This window comes from Ranitomeya imitator, chromosome 8, assembly GCF_032444005.1.
Source record: "Ranitomeya imitator isolate aRanImi1 chromosome 8, aRanImi1.pri, whole genome shotgun sequence".
Classification (NCBI taxonomy): Eukaryota; Metazoa; Chordata; class Amphibia; order Anura; family Dendrobatidae; genus Ranitomeya; species Ranitomeya imitator.
The window spans coordinates 53,983,015-53,999,279 of NC_091289.1; the positions used below are offsets into that span (position 1 = coordinate 53,983,015).

Below are 16,265 nucleotides of genomic sequence, written 5' to 3' on the forward strand. Positions count from 1 at the left end.
TGCGCCACTTTTTGAAGAAAAGTTCTGATCTGAGAACGGGACGGATATAAATCTTTTTACCATGATAGCCAGTAGCTAAGGACTTCTGAAAGGGACTTCAGAAAAAGAATGGGAAGGGTTGCTATCTGACCCTTTAGAGCAGGGGTCCCCAACTCCAGTCCTCAAGGCTCACCAACAGGTCATGTTTTCAGGATTTCCTTTGCATTGCACAGGTGATGCAATTATTACCTGGGCAAGACTAAGGAAATCCTGAAAACATGACATGTTGGTGGGCCTTGAGGACTGGAGTTGGGGACCCCTGCTTTAGAGAACTAAGGGCAAGGCCAGCATCAAGTCCCGCCTTGAGAAAACGGCCAAAATGGAAGGTTTCAACGGCAAAGCTGTAAAATTGAGCCACCAACAACTCTGTGGCAGATCGGTCCTTGGTACAGAAGATCTGGCCTGTCTGGGGGCCTCCAGTTGGAGTCCGTGAGGAGATTGGCGATCTCAGCGAACCAGAACCTTCTGGGCCAATCTGGTGCGGTCAGAATGACCGGCACCCCCTCCGCATTGATCTTCAACAGCCTGGGAAGAAAGGGCAAGGAGGAACAGATGGGGGAAGTACAAATTGTGACCCAGGAATGGCCAAAGCATCGGTATCCACAACAAGAAGATCGCGGACCTGGAATCTGTGGAACCTTCCTAAGATGTCGGGACGCCAGGAGATCCATGTCCGGAGTTCCCCATCAAAGGCAAATTTGAAGGAAGACCTCCTGAAGCAGGGACCATTCTCCTGCTGCAATGTCCTCGCGGCAGAGAAAAACACTGCGGCCTAGTTGTCCACGCTGGGGATATGCACTGGGGATAGTGCCGAAACCGTCGCCTCTGCCCCGGGGAGGATCTTGGATACCTCCGCCATTGCCAAGAGACTCTGATTCCCTCCCTGGTGATTGACATATGCCACAGGGCATTGGACGTCTGGATTCTGACTGGCAGACGTCTGAGAAGCCTTTCCCAGTGACTCAGGGACAGAAGAATGGCCCCTATCTCAAGGGTGTCAATCGGCAGAGAGGACTCTTGCTCTGACCAACGCCCCCTTCACTGACAGATGGCGAGAAACCGCGCCCCAGCCGTCACCACCTGCCATGGGAAAGAAGGGAGGACCAGACCTGTGGAATGAGAGGGGATGACGGCCACCAGTTGAGAGACTATTAGAATCGGACGGAAAATCGAATTGGACGATCCAGAGACAGCACAGACCTGTCCCACTGAGAAAGGATGGCCTGCTGAAGTGGTCTCAAGTGGAACAGCGCAAAAGGGAACGCTTCCGATGCCGTCACCATGCATCACAGGACCTTCGTTGCTGAACGGAAGGAAGGCAGCCGAGGGCCTTGCAGAGAGCGAACTCGGTATGGAGAATTGCCCGCTTCTCTTCGAGAAGAAAAACCCGCGACTAACGGGTGTCGAACAGCATGCCTAAGAGGGCGAGACGCTGACTCGGAACAAGACAAGACTTTGTTCTGTTGGCCAGCCACCAGAAACAGGACAGGGAGTCGAGGACAATGGTCAGACTCTCCTGGGCCTGACAGAGGGGCAGAGCCTTGATGAGGATGACTTCGAGGTATGGAATGAGCACTATTAGTATTATTATTTATATAGCACCATTAATTTCATGGTGCTGTACATGAGAAAGGGGTTACATATAGAGTTATGGATAACGCTTACAGTAAACAAGTTTACAGTGACAGACTGGTACAGAGGGGAGAGGACCCTGTCCTTGCGTACTTACATTCTATGGGCACTAGGCCCCTGATCCTCAAAATGGCCATAAATGTAGCCCTGATCTTTATGAAGACACTGGGAGCGGTCGCAAGACCGAGCGGCAGGGCGACAAACTGAAAATGACTCTTCTGCGCCGCGAAACGCTGGAAACTCAGGTGTGCTGGGAAAATCAGAACATGGAGCTAGGCATCTTGGATATCCATGGAGCACAGGAATTCCTGTGGATCCATGGAAGCCAGAACTGAACAGATGAACTTCATCCTGAAATGCCCCAGGCGGAACCTTCTGTTCACTAACTTCAGAGCCAGGATGGGTCGAACTGCGCCACTCTTCTTCAGCACTACAAGCATGTTTGAATAGAAACCTGTGAAGCGTTCCTGCTGTGGGATGGAAACGATAACCTCCGAACAAAGAAGGAAGGTAATGTACGCAAAGAAACCTGGGATCAGAGGAGGATTTTTAGAGGGCGGGATTCGAAGAAGCGATTCCAGGGCCACGAAGCGAACCCTATCTTGTATCCAGAGGATACCACCTCTCTGATTTAAGCATCCTCCACCAAGGCCAGCCAAACGTCCCTGAAAAAAACAGGAGACGCCTGCCCAAACTGGAAGAAACGCTGGGCCCTTAGGCTAGTTTCACACTAGTGTTTTGAGGAGCTGTGGAGGGCTGCGGACTTCCTCCATGAAGCCCCGCCCTCGGCCGCTAGCTCCGCCTACTTCGACATGCGGCCTGCGTACCTATTTTTAACATTAGGTACGCAGGTCATGCCGTTGTATGCGGATGCTTCCGCATGTGTCGTTTTGACGATGCGGAGTAAAAAAATTGCTACAAGCTGCATTCTACGCTGGTCGCCGCATGCCGGCCGAGTGCAGAAGTAGGCGGAGCTAGCGGCGGAGGTGCGGCCGAGGGCGGGGCTTCACGGAGGAAGTCCGCAGCCCTCCGCAACGCTAATGTGAAACCAGGTCTAGGCCTGGTGGACCAACCATGGGAGTTGCGGGAACACTGGGAAGGGGTAGGCTTGAAGGAAGCCTTTTCTCTAGCCAGACGAGACCGCGGTCTGTGTTAGCTAGAGGAATCTTCCGACGCTGCGAAACAGCGAAAGGACAAAGAGAGCTGAACTAGCATTTCAGGGGAGGCCGGCGGGCTATGGAGAGAACTCGTGCCTCCCGTGGCATCCTTAATAATTTGTTCAAGCATGTAGCCAAAGAGACGGGCCCCATGGAAGGGGAGGCTGGTAAGGGACTTCTTGAAGACAAGTCCGCATGCCATGTGTAGAACCGAATATTCCGCCGGATGGCCACCATATTGCTGGGCGCGTGAGCTGCACAAGCCGCGCATCTAGGGAGGCAGATACCAAATATTTCCCTGCATAGGAAATCTGGTCCGTCAGGTCGGCTAGCTCCTCCGGAGGAGCTCCAGCCGGGGTGCTCTTACAAGGCTGTTTGGTCCATCTAGCTATGGTCCTTGAGACCCAGGTAGAGGCAATGGCAGAGGCACAAAGCAGAAGAAGCCGCTTCAAAGGCTGATTTATCCAGCGATTCTATAATTGTATCCTTGGAACCCATGAGGGATGCTGAATTGGAAAGTGGAGGGGCCAGGTTGGTAGACAGTCTGGGAACTGACGAGTCCAGAATTGCCCGCTTCCTGCAGAGGAATCAGTCCAGTTAGAGATAAGCTCAGGGGAGAAGGAATATAGGATGCCGAGACGCTTCCCTGTCTGAAAGCATTTGGTATGGTTTGCCTTTCCCCTGGCAAGTACCACCACAAATTCAGTGTGTGGGGCAAAGACCTTGGAAGGTGGTTTTGACCATCTAAACGAAACCGCCTATTCTGCGGGTTCTGTAGAGGTATCCATGATGCTTAAGGTCTGGTATTGCAACAATAAGGTTATGTACCTGAAGTGAAACCAAGTCTGAAACTTCCTCTGCAAACATGACCGAGGACGCCCGTCTCTCTCAGGAGAGGAGGATGTAGAGGAGGGATCTCACCGTTCCAGACCGGAGGGCGAGATGGAGCGGGAAAGAAAGGTGTCAGATGTCCATGGAGCTGATGTTGGACGTCCTCGTCTCCTCCAACCAACAGGCTCTGGTGGGTGAGAGACTGAGCTAGGACCGAACTTCTAAGCACGCTTGTGTGCTAGGATCCTGGTCCTGCTGTCGGATCTCTGAGGATACGGGGTGGCGGTACACGCCGTACTCATAGTCCATAATGTGGGATTACAGGTGTGACTGTTCACCCTGTATCCCTCCGGAAAACCTGAAAGAAAACGACGCACATTGAGGTAGATAAGGGTCTAATGAAAGACCCGTGTCCACCTCCTACTGACACTAAGCTAAACTGAATATCCTACTTCCTGTCGGTATACTGCAGAGGAGGAGCTAACTTTTTTATTTGCATAGTGTCAGCCTCCTAGTGGCAGCAGCATACACCCATGGTTCCTGTGTCCCCCAATGAGGCGATAGAGAAATGTAGAATAGGTTACCTGCACATGGCAAACTGTTTGTTACTGGTGGATAAGAGCACAGACCTGATATGTCGCCATTACTCGGGTAGTGCGCCGTATGGTGACTGCGGTGGACGTCGGCAGTCGTGCACAGACCTTGGCACTGCTCTGTTGTGGATAAATTGCTCCTAGTTAGTGCTGAGCGATGATGTAGAACAAGTTTCATGGTCATAATGTTGAAAGAATACACAAATTAATTGAGTTCTATCTATAACCTTAATTACATACTAAACTTTTGGACAAAAAGTGATATACTAAGAAATCACTTACGCCCTTCCTTATTTGAGGAAGGCAGTCAGGCGAAACGGCGCTGTTGGGGTCGCTGTGGCGCACGCTCAGGTTGGAGACTACATTCATGTAAGTTCACCACTTTTTGGCGATAGTTGCAGGCACGGTCCATTATCTTTAGCACTGTGCACTTTATTTCAGTCCCAAGCATTATTTAGAAAGGGGATTAATATATATCAATAGCCACTGCTATTCCATAGCAACGTTGTTTCCAATATACACTTTATGCATGGTTTATGATATTATCGAACCTTCTATTAAGAGACATTATGGGTTGTTCTGCTATTCATGCAAATTGGTACCGTAAGGCTTCTTTCACACTAGCGTCGGGCCCGGCCCGTCGCAGTGCGTCGGGCCAAGGTTACCGACGCTAGCGTTGCCTCCGCCGCACAACGGGTGCAGCGGATGCTGCTTTTCAGCGCATCCGCTGCCCCATTGTGAGGTGGGGGAGGAGTTCCGGCCGCGCATGCGCGGTCGGAAAAGACGGTCCGTCGGCTGCAAAAAATGTTACATGGAACGTTTTTTTGCGGCCGACGGTCGGCCGAAACACGGCGCAACCGTCGCGCGACGGTTGCGACGTGTGGCAATCCGTCGCAATGCGTCGCGTAATGTTAGTCAATGGAGAAAAAACGCATCCTGCAAACACTTTTGCAGGATGCGTTTTTTCTGCAAAACGACGCATTGTGACGGATTGCAGTTAACGCTAGTGTGAAAGTAGCCTTAGTCTTAGTACTTAGTATATTCTACTGTCATATTTACATTCTCCGGCTTTGATGTTGCTCCCAGCTGTCTCACGGGGAGGTCTCTTTGTTTAATATACTGTTTAATGGATAATGCTAATGGATAATGCATAATGCTAAGCTAACCACCAAAAGGTTGCATAGGATATATAGTACACACATTGTAAATGACTACTGACCACCAGGATATATATTGCATGCATACATAAGCGCTAGGGTAGGAGACTATGAAGAGTAGTGAATAAAGCTTACAAATCTAAATTGCCGGCCTAATGCTCAATAACCTATGTAGTCATTCCCTCGTATTAGATAAGCAGTATAAAAGATCAACCCAGCACTAAAGATACATTTCTAGTTGTTTTGCCATCATTCCTCCATCATAATGGTAGGGCATCGTTACGGATCCTGTGATGGTAGATCTCCTGCTTTGCACTGATGAGGGGCAAAACCCTAAAACACGTGTCTGCGAATGGAGTGTCTGGTTTGGCTTATCCTAAGTTGTGTAGCAAGGCTCATTAAAGGGCTGATATTGATTTTTAGGATTGCTGCCCTCAATAGGTGCCAATGGAGTTCCGGTCCTTTTCTTCTCTGAAGAGTATTTGCATTGCAGAGTAGCATTGCATGCTATAAAGTCTGCCTGCGCCAGCAAGGCATCTTCCACAAGGACAAACCTTCCCCCTTAGGAAAAAAATGTGCTTGGGGCGCATTGTGTTTTTTGCATGCGTTTTAAACGTCTCAAAAAAGAAATAAGAGTAATCCCTTAATCCAGGTTTAACCCCTTACCAACGTACACCTATGTCCTATTTTGCCTCTCTGATGTTGCCGTCTTTGCCGGCAGATGATGGCTGTGATATACAGCCATCATATTCTTCTAACAGCGGAGCGTTGCTACGCGTTAAATGGCGCTGTCAATTTCCGACAGCGTGTTTTCAGAAGGGTGCCTCATTCTATGCGCCAATCGACGTCCTCATGACATGAGTGCAGGTGTCTGGGTTGCAATGAAGTTTGGGGTTCTGCAGAAAACCGTGCGCCTGTCATGATGCTAGCTCCTGGTTTGTGTTCATAGCAGACAGTGATTTTTCAGTAAACCGCAGTGCTGTGTTATTGCTGTGTTTAGTACAAGTGATCATACGATCACAGGTTCAAGTCTCCTAAGGGGACTAATAAATAGTGAAAATTGAAAAAAAAAAAAATAAAAATGAGAAAAAAAAGTATACAAGTTGAAATAAGACTCCCTTTTCCCCCATTAAAAATGTTTAAAAAATTCTGTTGTGGTATCGCTATATCCTTAAAAGCAGGGCTGTGGAGTCGGTAAACCAAACCTCCGACTCCTCAATTTCCATGACACCGACTCCACCAAAATGGACTCCGACTCCACAACTCCGACTCCACAGCCCTGCCAGGGCTGTGGAGTTGATAAGCCAAACTTCCGACTCCTCAATTTCTATGACACCGACTCCTACTCCACCAAAATGGACTCCGACTCCACAGCCCTGCCTAAAAGTCTGGTCTGTGACAATATAAAATTAACTAAACCGATCTGTAAATGGTGTAATGAGAAAATATCTAAACTCCAGAATTAGGTTTTTTTGGCCTCCAAAACAATTTAAAAAAAATAAATAGGTGATCAAAACATCATATCTACCCCAAAATGGTATAAATAAAAATTTCAGCTCAGGGTGCAAAAAAATAAGCCATCGTATGCTTTGTCAATGCAAAAGGTAAAAAGTTATGTCTCTTGGAAGGAGGAGGGAAATAATAGAAAACGGAATATAGCCATGTCAGGAGGGGGTTAATCCATGCAGACAATTTAGCGCATCAAGTAGGAGTGATGACTGATGAGCATTACTTTTAATGAAGTCCTAATATCTGTTTCCTCACTGCTTTTACTTCTGACTTACATCAAAGACGTTTTATGAGAATTAATCTTGCAGTATTCTCAGTAGTTTTTCTGTTGGCGCCACAACCTGTTATTAAGTTCCTTTGCTGCCATTATCTTCTTCTTTCGGCAGCCTACTCCCAAACCACTGGATATGAAAATGAAGTTTGTCTGCGGGCAGTGCTTGCGCAACGGTCGAGAGATCGAGGCTGATCGTGATGGAAAGTATTGCACTGCCAAAGCGAGACATAGGTACGAAGCCGGTGGTCATTGCGATCAACGATTGACGCCGTTACATCACTGACATTCAGGTTACACTTTAAATGAGTAATGACTGTCATCTCACAACAAAGAACATAGACATGACTTTTGGAATGGTAAACCAAACACCCATTCTTCTGCCAAGTGACCTCACATGGCTATGCTGAAAGGCACCAGGGTTGGAACATGGCATGCAGCTTTGTATAGGGCATGGAGCCAAAAGCTTTATCCTGCAGTATAGATCTGTGCACATCCACATACCCTCTTAGTTCTAAACGGGGTTTAGCATGACTATTCTACATTTGCTATAGTAAAGGAATTGGTAAAAAAAATATTCAAAAAGATTTTACTTACCACTCCAATCCCCTAGTGCTCTTATAGTTTCCTACATGGCTGGAAGTAATGATGTCCCATTCATTCAGTCACCGGATGACCGCTGAGGCCTCCGACTGCAGATTCATGTGAATGAATAGATGGGACATCAAGATTTCCCAGTACAGAGGTGGCGGCTAGATTGGACCGCACAGCTTGGAGCGTTAAGTTGCATTTTTTTTGTTTTTGAAGCCGCTAATAACCTTGTTATTAATTCTGCCATAAAACTGACCACTTTCTTTGCTATTTTACAGCTGGACGAAAGATAAGCGAGTGTTGTTGGTGATGTCAAAGGCCAAAAAAAAATGGGTTCCCATCAGAGCCCTTCCATCCATCCGCAATTTTCCTCAGCAGTATGAGGTATTTTTTTTGCGCAGTTTAGTAAATAGAAACTAATGCATTGTTTTTCCTTTCATATTTTAGTGGAAATCAAGGTAGTGCCTTTCTGTCGTTAACACCACACACACCTTGTGCATTTCTGTTGTTAGTGCCACACACATCTTGTGCCTTTCTGTCGTTAGCACCACAAACATCTTGTGCCTTTCTGTCGTTAGCACCACACAAATCTTGTTCCTTTTCTGTCATCAGGACCTCACGCACTTTGTTCCTTTTCTGTCGTTAGAACCACACACATCATGGGCCTTTCTGTTAGCACCACACACACCTTGTGCCTTTCTGTCATAAGCACCGCATACATCTTGTGCCTTTCTGTCGAAAGCACCACACACACCTTGTGCCTTTCTGTCGTAAGCACCGCATACATCTTGTGCCTTTCTGTCGAAAGCACCACATGCACCCTTGTGCCTTTCTGTCGTTGGCACCACACACACCTTGTGCCCTTCTGTCATTAGCACCACACACATCTTGATCCTTTCTGTGGAAAGCACCATATGCACCCGTGTGCCTTTCTGTCGTCAGCACCACACTCTCTTTGTTTCTTTTGTCGTCCGCACCACACGCACCTTGTTCCTGTTCTGTCTTTATACCACACTCACTTTGTGCCTTTCTGTCACTTTTACTTTTCTGTCTTTAGCACCACACACCTTGTACCTTTTCTGTTTTCAGCACCACACTCACTTTGTTCCTTTTTTGTCGTCAGCACCACACACACCTTGTTCCTTTTCTGTCATCAGGACCTCACGCACTTTGTTCCTTTTCTGTCGTCAGCACCACACACACCTTGTAACTTTTCTGAATACAAAGTATATTAACTTTTTCCAATGTAGATATTACAGAAAACTGCTGCAGTGGGTCCCCTATCTATCAGATATTTATGGATTATTCTATATCCATATTGGAATGTTCTTTTTATTAATGAGAACTTAAGTATTAAAGGGGTCGTCCGGGTGTGTGCTGAAAGCTTGCAGTCACTTTGTGTGACTTCAGATTCCTGAATTCTCACAACGTGCCCACCCCTCGCTGTCTGTATTCTATGGCATCGGTGGCGAGAGCGGGCAGTTGCATGACCGCAAGTATGTTATTTACAAACTACCGGACATGTTTCAACTAGATGTGTACAGCCTTGCTCATTTTACTTGTGTTGAGTGAGGCCACACAAGTCTAGTCAAAAAGTGGCCAGATGTATACAAGTCACGCGATCGTACACTTCCGATCACGCAACCGCCCTCTCTCGTGATTGACATTGGAGAACCCTGACAGCATGTGGTGCTCATCTAGAATGACTGCAGACTTTTACCAACAGACCGGACAACCCCTCTAAGGAGTTTGATAAGGTTTTTTTGTGTTTTAGGCAGAATAAAGGTACCTTCACACTAAACGATATCGCTAGCAATCCGTGACGTTGCAGCGTCCTCGCTAGCGATATCGTTTAGTTTGACACACAGCAGCGATCAGAATCCTGCTGTGATGTCGTTGGTCGGGGCTAGAGGGCCAGACCTTTCTTTGGTCGCTGGCTCTCCCGCTGACATCGCTGAATCGGCGTGTGTGACACCGATTCAGCGATGTCTTCGCTGGTAACCAGGGTAAACATCGGGTTACTAAGCGCAGGGCCGCGCTTAGTAACCCGATGTTTACCCTGGTTACCATCATTAAAGTAAAAAAAAACAAACACTAGATACTTACCTACCACTGTCTGTCCTCGGCGCTCTGCTTCTCTGGTCTGGCTGTGAGCACAGCGGCCGGAAAGCAGAGCGGTGACGTCACCGCTCTGCTTTCCGGCCGCTGTGCTCACAGCCAGACCAGAGAAGCAGAGCGCCAAGGACAGACAGCAGTAGGTAAGTATGTAACGTTTGTTTTTTTTACTTTTAGGATGGTAACCAGGGTAAACATCGGGTTACTAAGCGCGGCCCTGCGCTTAGTAACCCGATGTTTACCCTGGTTACCGGCATCGTTGGTTGCTGGAGAGCGGTCTGTGTGACAGCTCTCCAGCGACCAAACAGCGACACTGCAGCGATCCGGATCGTTGTCTGGATCGCTGCAGCGTCGTTTAGTGTGAAGGTACCTTAACTGTTTAATCCGTTCCTGACCAGTGACGAAAATGTACATCATAGTCAGGAGCTGGTTCCCACGCAATGATATACATTTTCATCTAGTTGATCAGTGACCCGGAGTGGCAGGCCTTCATGACTCTCAAAAAATGGAATAAAAGGTGATCAAAACGGCATATGTACCCAAAAATGATACCTATGAAAGTATCCTGCAAAAATCAAGCCCTCACGCAACTCTATTCTCAGAATTTTCCGTATTTTCCAGCATATAAGATGACTTTTTAACCCCTGAAAATCGTCTCAAAAGTTGGGGGTCGTCTTATACGTCGGGTACGGCATGTGCAGGGAGCGGTCCTGTATGGTTCCCAGGGTTTGGAGGAGAGGAGACTCTCCTTCAGGCCCTGGGATCCATATTCATGTAAAAAAAAAGACTAAAAATAAAAAATATGGGATATACTTACCCTCCGACGGCCCGCAGCTCTCAGCGGTGCAAGCGTCGGCCTCCATTCCTAAGGATGCATTGAGTGAAGGACCTTCGATGACTTCACGAGACCTCCTCTCCTCCAGACCCTGGGAACCATCCGCACCGCACACACCGTATAAGATGACTAGGCGAATAAGATGACCCCCGTCTTATACGGCGAGTATATCCCAAATTCCATATTTTATATGGAAAAGTTGGGGGTCGTCTTATACGCCAGAAAATACGGTAGTTTTGGATTTCAGAAAATGGAGACACAAAAACAGAACTGTTTGTGGTTATTGTTTGTTTGTTTTTAAAGTGTCCAAGTAGTAAAATGTAAGAAGAAATTAAGTTAATTTGATACTGCCTTGATTGTGCAACCTGAAGACAGAATTTAACCAGTTCAAAACCGTGCTATTTTACCATGTTCATGACAAGCATATTGTTTTTTTGTTTTACTTTTTTTTTCTTCATACTTGGGGATTTTAAGAGCATTTAGGTTGTTTCTTGGTTTGTTATTCCAACAGTTTTTGCCCTTTTTTTCTGGCACTTGGGTCCTAATATTTATATTCATATTTTTTTCTGTTTTTGTTTGTAGCGATTAGGATGTAAAAGACAAATGAAAATATGTGCTTGAGTTTAACAGTTTTTAAAGACCAAAAAGTGCCATAGGTGCCAGTCTAGAAACAGCAATTTGGTCTGGCATTAGCTTTTTTTTTTTTTTTTAGTATGTCTGTTTTGCTTTGTTTTTGTGTTTTTCTTGTTTTTTTTTTTACATTTCTTTTCAATTTTGCTTTTCATTTCTTTATTTTTAACTTATTTCATACATTTGTGCCCTTCATTAGGTTATACCTTTTTGGCATCATGTCAACATTTCTGTATATTTTCTTTTTTTTCATTGCTGACTGCCCTTGTAATTGGGGCTGACATATTAGCACATTCAACCTCCTGATCTGATCTGAGTTTGCTAGGACCCAGCAGCTCCCTCCAGGCTGTCAGACGTGCTGTTCATGTTAATGTTCATTCTGCACTGTATAATCGGCTATCAAGAAGGCAGAGATGGTACTTAACCGTCTCCGCCTTCTGTAGGTAGAATCTGGTTGTGTCTGACGGGGTTCGATCCCCTCCATGCAGCTGCTGACTTTTCTGAAACATTCTTTTCTAAACTTATGCGGACCAGCCCATTTTTAAAGATGTAAACGCTGTAAAAGCAAATCACAAAAATTGCAGAGCGCTACTGATATTGCCATGTGAAGGTGCATTGTAGCCAATGTAGAATGAAAAAGCTTCTTTCTAAAGGCCCCGAATAGAGCTGTCCTGAATGGGTTAATGATAGGCATGGCATCCAGCTAAGCAGGCTGGGGCGGAATATAAAAGTGTGCATTAGATCAGGTAATAACACCTTATCCAGACTATTAAAAATGGCTGTTACCTAATATGACCCGAGCCATATTCTGTAGGTTACACTGATGGTTAATAGGTGGAAACATTAAACCTGTTTGGATGAGGTTTGGGGCTTTATTTTTGCATTTTTGTCATGGTAAATGCCGTAGGTTAAAATGTGCAACTTTTCAAGACGGATAAAGACAAAAAACCTTGTGCTCTGTCCCGGCAGAGTACCCTAATGCATCCGGCGATTGCAGAGATGCCTCGGGGTATTTGCCCGATTTTTCCCAAAGCTTCACTATATCATGGTGCCAAAAACTTCTCGTTTCCGCCACAGATCTGCATCCATGTGCAAAACGGCAAGAAGTGCCAGTACAACGGACCCTGCACATTTGCACACTACACTGAAGAAAAAGACGTCTGGACTTTTATGAAGGAGAACAAAGGTCAGTGAGTGCAAATGTGTGCTAGCCCTTTAAATTGGAGCGTAAGCTCTTCCGCTGTCTTTCCAAACCACGTTTCCTATTGCATCATGTACAGGGAGACAATTAATTTACATTTTTTAATTATTATTATATTTTAATCTCTTTAGTCCTGGATCTACAGCTGATCTTCGACTTGTGTAATAAGAGCAACGCCCCAGCTGAGAAACCTGGAAAGATGGCGGCGGCAGCAGCCGGACCTCACAAAGAAGGCGAGAAGCAGATTGTCATGCCAACAGATTACGCAGATCTTATGGTAATGTGATCTTTCTTCCCAGCTGGTGGCAGGCAGGGAATATTATTAGGAGGGCAGTACGGATTGATATTAAAGGTCCCCGGAGTGTGACGGGGGATATTAAATAGTGGAGGGTTCTCTTTTAAAGGGAACTTGTGATCTGGAAATGTGTGCAAAATAGAAACCTCTTAAAGGGAACCTGTCTCGGGATTCCCTATGAAAGTAAGAGCATGCTAGCTGTGATAATTGTATCAGAGCATGCGTATGTGTAGTCAGAAGGGGGCTGGCTAAGCTGTGGATTTCTAACCAGCCCCCTTCTGAAGTCACAGCTGCTTTATAGACAGAGAAGGGGCCTGGCTTAGCTATTGAACTTCGTTTCACACAATATTGGTCAAAAAATTACACCAAAAAATGTTCTCGTGTGCAGAGTCCAAGCTTGAATTGGAGCGGTCAGGTCTCTGGACTGGAGCTGATATTTTGCAATCAGGGCCCCTTCCAAGGGTTAGCAACCAGAGCATTTTGTCATAGGTAGTAGCCATCAGTGAAAGGAGAACACAATGTAATAATGGCGCTGCACACTGTTCCTTTCCAGTAATTGGGGCATGAATCATGCCCACTGCACAGTACTTTCAAAGACTGAGCAGGACGTCCGTCATCTGAACAGTGGGCATGACTGGAGAACAGCCGGGACTGCGCCATGCCCCAATGAGTAGAAAAGGAACAGGACACAGCAATTAGAACATTGTTTTCCCCTTTCACTGATGACTGCTACCTGCGTCAGACACATGCTTCACATGCTAATTATCACCTTTGCCTTTACTTACCAGCCACCTTCTCTATCTGTAGAGCCCCTGTGACTGAGAAGGGGGCTGGCTGACTAGCTCAATCCCATACCTTAGTCAGTTCCCCTTCTGTGTCACAGGCAACATTGACATCTGACTTGGCTATTTAAATGATCCGGTCAGCCTGCCCCATACACACACAGCACTGGCCACGTGCTGACCCAGCAGACTGTCTCCCGTGCCACCCCAAAGCCAGAAGTGGAGATGCCACAAGTGGAAGCTCTTCACGTGTGCCCTGCTTTTTTTTTTCTCCTAAAAGGCTGGTTTCCACTGCTATCTCTGCGGCAAGAACAGCAACAGCGAGAGGCAATGGCAGAAACACATCCAGTCCGAGAAGCATAAGGATCGCGTGTTCACCTTGGAAGGTGAAGAGAGCTCCTGGAAATATCGATTTCCAGCTGGGGAGTTCAAGCTTTGTGAAAGGTGAGAGTGCGCTTACTCTGTGCATTCGGGGCAATGGTTGGAAGATCCTGAAGGGCTCGTAGATCGGTAGAGAAGACTTTTAGAAAGTTACATTGCAGCCAGAGAAGTTACCTTTCTGGGATCCCTAAAGTTTCCAAAGTGATGGGGCCCTTAGTCTCTCTTCTTGACTGGAGAGTAGGACTAGCCTGTGATGTCCTTCTGGAAAGACTTAAAAGGACTCTGTCAGCACAGAATGACTGTTCAAACCAAACTGCGCAGTCAATCATTTCCATACACCTTCCCACCTGTTTGGTTTCCATCTACCTCCACCCTTCGCTTGCTCTATGAAGCCAGAGCTGTCAATCAAAGAAGAGCGAAAGCAAGCGGGTGGGAAGATGTATATAAATGATTTCCCCCGCCATGATGCACCACGCGCCTCTGTTTGGTTTGAACAGTCATTCTGTGCTGACAGTCCCTTTAAAGGGATTGTCTATTTTAATTTTCTTCCCTAGCAGTATTTTTTTATTTTAAAAACCGAAGTAAGACTGTTAAAGCAGCTGCCACTCCTGTTGTCACTTTTCCACTGCTCCCCGGATTATTGGCCACAGTAACCTCATTTTGTTTACCGCAGCATGCTCCCTGAGGCCAGTGATTGGCTGCAGTGGTAACATGTTGTAGAGAAAATATCACCACTGCAGCTTGTCACCAAAGTACTCCGGGGAGCAGCTGAGAGGTGGCAGTGACTTCAGATAAGTAACATTTTAGTTTTTTTTTGCAAGCATTATTTGTAAAGAGGCAAATTAATTCACATGGCTTCAGTCCACAGAATGAGACAGTAGTCTCTGGCTGCTGGACTTCAGGCTCGCAAATCGCTTACTTTACAGAATCCTCAGCTTTTGATTAGCTGGACTTGCGCGACATCGTATATGCGTCACGCTGTAATGATAAATTTGCGCCAGCCTATCAAAACCTGCAACTGGGATCTCGGACGGTAAGAGATTTGCGAGTCTCCTTTCCAGCGGCCAGAGACAGCTGACCTTGACTGATGGAGCGCAGTCCTGCGAATCAAGCCACCCATCTCTAATTATTTGCATTTACAAACGTTTCTGCCAGAAACGTATCTTTAGTCCATATTGAGGGTTGTCTTCTCTCACATTTAGGTATGAGGAGACACAGAGTTGCCCGCATGAAAACAACTGCCCCTTTGCCCACGGAAGTGAAGAATTGGCAGAGTGGCACGAACGCAGAAAAGTTTTGCAATACAAAGTTTCCAAAGCCCGTAAAGACATGTTACTGGATCCCAGCGACTCTGACTTTGGCAAATACTCCTTCATTATGCAAGATCTGGCAGAAGACGCTGAAGAATAAGGGATAGCAGGATCACAGTGAAGCCTGGAAGTATTCACGTCACTCAAGACATGGGATGCAGCTTTCATTTGTAAAGCTGGATTGTTACCATCAAACAATAGATCAGTAACTAAAGGTCATTACGCCGTTTTATATGTTGAGTATAAAAGTATTAATCTGCCCAAAGACATCGCTGCAAAGAGAGAATCTCCCCCGATCCAAAAGTTTTGATGTATGTATTGATAATTATATATATATAATATATATATATATATATATATATATATATATATATAGTGAACCTGTTGGAGCGGCTCTGTAACTTTCTTACTACTGTGTTTACTCTGTGACTGCGAAAAAGAAAAGTCTTAATACCATTTACTTCCAGTTGGGGTGTCTGTTATTGGGAGACACCGAAAATCATGGGAAATCTGGGGTGTGAACGTGGCCTTAAGAAAAATGTTGGCTTCTCTACAGCAGGCTATGCCTGGCCTGCTGACATATTGGCTTTCCCACGCCAGAGACTGTTTTGGGTTTGTTTCATGGTTTCCTCTGTCCCTCTAAGAAGCGTCTGAGCAAAGAGGAGTTTTGGTACTCGATGTAAAATCTTTCTCATAGCCTTCGTTGGGGGATACTGTACCCCCACTTGTTTGGGTGGTCTTTGTTTTTCTTCTTACGCTGCTTTTGTCGACAGGCGAGGTGTAGCTTGTTGGGCAGGAGCCCACTTTTTTTTCTTAAGATGTATTTTCAATGGCAGCAGATTCTCCATGGTTTGTGTCCCTCAATGAAGGTTACAAGAAAGAGATTTTACAGTGAGTACCAAAAATCCTCTTATTGAAACCTATAATATGATTGTG

General features: G+C 46.1%; 1 protein-coding gene across 2 annotated transcripts in view; it reads left to right on the forward strand.

The window, feature by feature from the left end:
• Positions 1 to 15,568, forward strand: part of LOC138647711 (uncharacterized) — a 121,431-nt gene extending 105,863 nt beyond the window's left edge. For both annotated transcript variants that reach the window (XM_069736932.1, XM_069736933.1), the window contains exons 18-23: positions 7,305 to 7,423; positions 8,059 to 8,164; positions 12,438 to 12,546; positions 12,693 to 12,838; positions 13,919 to 14,082; positions 15,222 to 15,568. In XM_069736932.1, coding sequence (XP_069593033.1) covers positions 7,305 to 7,423; positions 8,059 to 8,164; positions 12,438 to 12,546; positions 12,693 to 12,838; positions 13,919 to 14,082; positions 15,222 to 15,429 — 852 coding nt within the window. In that variant the 3' untranslated portion in view covers positions 15,430 to 15,568. The remainder of the gene's footprint in view (positions 1 to 7,304; positions 7,424 to 8,058; positions 8,165 to 12,437; positions 12,547 to 12,692; positions 12,839 to 13,918; positions 14,083 to 15,221) is intronic.
• The last annotated feature ends 697 nt before the right edge of the window (positions 15,569 to 16,265 follow it).